The 3037-nt window shown below is 40.7% G+C and overlaps 1 protein-coding gene across 1 annotated transcript in view; it reads right to left on the reverse strand.

Annotated features, from left to right (window-relative positions):
* Positions 1 to 2119, reverse strand: part of LOC106471793 — a 45785-nt gene extending 43666 nt beyond the window's left edge. Inside the window, exon 1 of the mRNA XM_013932415.2 lies at positions 630 to 2119. Coding sequence (XP_013787869.1) covers positions 630 to 1275 — 646 coding nt within the window. The 5' untranslated portion in view covers positions 1276 to 2119. The remainder of the gene's footprint in view (positions 1 to 629) is intronic.
* Between the last annotated feature and the right edge of the window lie 918 nt (positions 2120 to 3037).

Consider the following 3037-nt stretch of genomic DNA (forward strand, 5'->3'; position numbering starts at 1 on the left):
CACTATTGATACTTTATTCACAACAAAATCATAGACAAGTTTCCAACGTCATCAAGTTGAAGATACCATTTCCTGTTTCTTTACGTGATGTGATTTATAAGTATATCCACTTTATTGGTAAAGTTTAACTTTCAAAATGATCCCCTTCAAGAATTATAGTACGTAAAAGATAAACTATACTTTTGAAAGGAATTCATTGGACATCATTACATTCATGTAACCGGCTACACTTATTACAAAAATGAAATACGTATTCTGGCTTCCAAAAATCTTGAATGTAAAAATGAAAATAACAGTTAATTATTGACAGGTGAAAGAAGAAAATATTAAAAACAACAACAAATAGTTTATGCATGTATAAAAGGTCCTATATTTCTCCAGTATTTAAGTATAGTTAAGAAACTATTTCATCATTTGTAACAAATAAAAATACAAAGTAGAGAGTCCATAATTAACGTCCACAAACTATACGGCCCCCCAGTGGCACAGCGGCATGTCTGCGGACTTACAACGCTAGAAACCGGGTTTCGATACTCGTGGTGGGCAGAGCACAGATAGCCCATTGTGTAGCTTTGTGCATAATTACAAAACAAACAAACAAACAAACAAACTATACGACTGTGACTTACCTATTATTAACAATGATACTGTTAAGTGTTCTCGTCCTGTTGCCTTGAGCGCGCCCAGAACTGTTCCAACAATAGCACAACAAAGGCCTACGAATGCTATCATCACAATAAACCAGCGGATGCTGACAGTTTGAGTAACCATCACACCACAACAATGTTTGGGTTCATCACCCTCGGAGGCTGCTGGGGCGGTGCAAGTGGTTCCTATTATTAAGGATCTATTTCGTCCTCGTGGAGGGAAGGGACCAAATCCGCCCCTTCCTCCTCGTACGGATCGTCCCATGGGTAAATGTGGATAGCTTCCAGCCAAAGACCCAGGGGGTGCGTGAACAAGGGGTCCATGAAGTATTGGGGGTGGTGGCGGAGGATGGGTAGGGGGTGGTAAACGTCTAATGGAAGGAGGGGGGAGCGTGGAATAAGGTGGTGGAAGATGAGAGTTAAGTATATCCGGTAAAACATTTGGATTAGGGTTAGTATCGACATAAGTGTATCCATCCACTGGCGGATTGTCCCGCCGACTTCTATGTTGTGTCATATTGTTACCGTTTACCAGTCTTCCGCTGCTTCCTCTTTGATCGATGCCTAGGGTAGGGGCAAACGTTTCATTGCTTTGTTGGCCGTCTATTGTTGGCGTACTTCGAACCATGACTCGTGGAAGTACAGGTAACCTACCTACAGATACAACATTCTTCAGTTGTACACTACTGTTAGGGTTTTATGTGTTTCGGTTTATTTTAGGGGGAAAGAGATATTCCCTGTCTCTGATGTCGGGCGCCACAACTATAATTTCTACAGTTTTTTGTTTTTTCATGCAAGCGACACTAAAACAACTCCTTACCCCTTTTTCAACGACTTTCCAAATGTTAGTGGTGTATTTCTAACCTCTTTAACACCACAAATTATTGGTCTTATTCCTTGAAACTGAACATACATATTGGTGAAGCACCACGGAACAAAACTTCTTTCTTACAGCCACACCTTTTGTGGCCGGACCGGTGCTACCTGTTTGCTCGGCACTCTCGTTCCGGTGCGACTTACTATTTCGAAGAGTACTCCGACTGTTGCATCCAAGATAAGACTAGCTTGAAGCGATGGGACACTCAAGATAGACCTAGAATCAAGAAAGTTCCCGCACTGTTAAGAAAAGGTAGGGTATTACCCTGAGCCAAATTCTCGAGCACTGCTCTGCTGGCGTACGACTGCGACTACACTCGTCTGGGGAGGGTGTAACCTTCCTGAAGCAGCATTGAAGCATGACACTGAAGGGTATTTCTGAACGACACAGTTATCGGTTCGTGGATTTATACGATTTTCTCGGAATGAAAAGTAATTCCTGAAACATATCCCGACCTTCATTTGTTCATTCAAAGTTTCTTCATTACGATAAACTTTCCTACAGACTACTTTTCTGGAACTTCGTTACTAGTTCGTGGATCGGTTAAATGCTCTTCACGAGAAACCACACTTTATACACGACCATGTGCTTACACTCCTGCCCCGCTGCTCGGTGTTGATGTGGTACTTGTTGCACACATTAGCTCCTGATTGGTTAACTCGTTGGATGAGCGAACTTGTCGATAGCGCCATCTCGTGATGAAATTTACATATACGTCATAATAAAGAAAATATTTTCGAACAGACCGTTTGTTGTTCTGTGAGGAGGCTGATACCCAGCCTTAGTTCATGTTTCTTCCATTCAAAATCGCATTTTAAATGCAGAAAACATTTCTTCGCGAAACAACGTAATATTCAGTTTAAAAATTGAGCTCTATCTTTGTAGACTGAATTTTCTATGAACTGTCCTTGCCGGTTTTTTGTTTCTGGCGTGACCAAAGACTCAGTATGGACAGGGCCAGAATGGAGTAACACATACGTCTACACCCCAGGCACATAAAGCCCCCCACCACCAAAATTATAGTAATTTTGAAAAATAAGATTAATAAAAATAAAAACATTAATAATTAAAACGCAATAAATGCATGTTTGTTTTCTATAAGAATATTATTGCAGTCATTATAGCCTTTCCTCCTTCGAGAAATGATTTGATCATAAATAATTCAATTTTATAAATTAATAAAACATCTTAAAGGCAGAAGGTGGGGCCGTACAGCACTAAGGAGGATATATATATTTAATGTTCAATCTATTTGTTTGTTATTAAGCGCTAAGGAACACAATCAGTTATATCTGCTGTGTCCACCACGAGTATCGAAACCAGGTTTTTACCGTTTTAAGCCTTCATACTTCTCGCTGAGCTACTTGGGTGTGTTTATGTGTGTATTTTTTTTAACGCAGACAATGGGGAGGTCCGCTGCCTCACACGCCCTCCCCCGGTGGATCGTCTTCCCGTAATACATATGAGGAGCTCCCTTTCTCAATAGTATGTATGTATGTCTCCTGTAATACAC

Source organism: Limulus polyphemus, unplaced genomic scaffold (genome assembly GCF_000517525.1).
Source record: "Limulus polyphemus unplaced genomic scaffold, Limulus_polyphemus-2.1.2 Scaffold4862, whole genome shotgun sequence".
NCBI classification, from domain to species: Eukaryota; Metazoa; Arthropoda; class Merostomata; order Xiphosura; family Limulidae; genus Limulus; species Limulus polyphemus.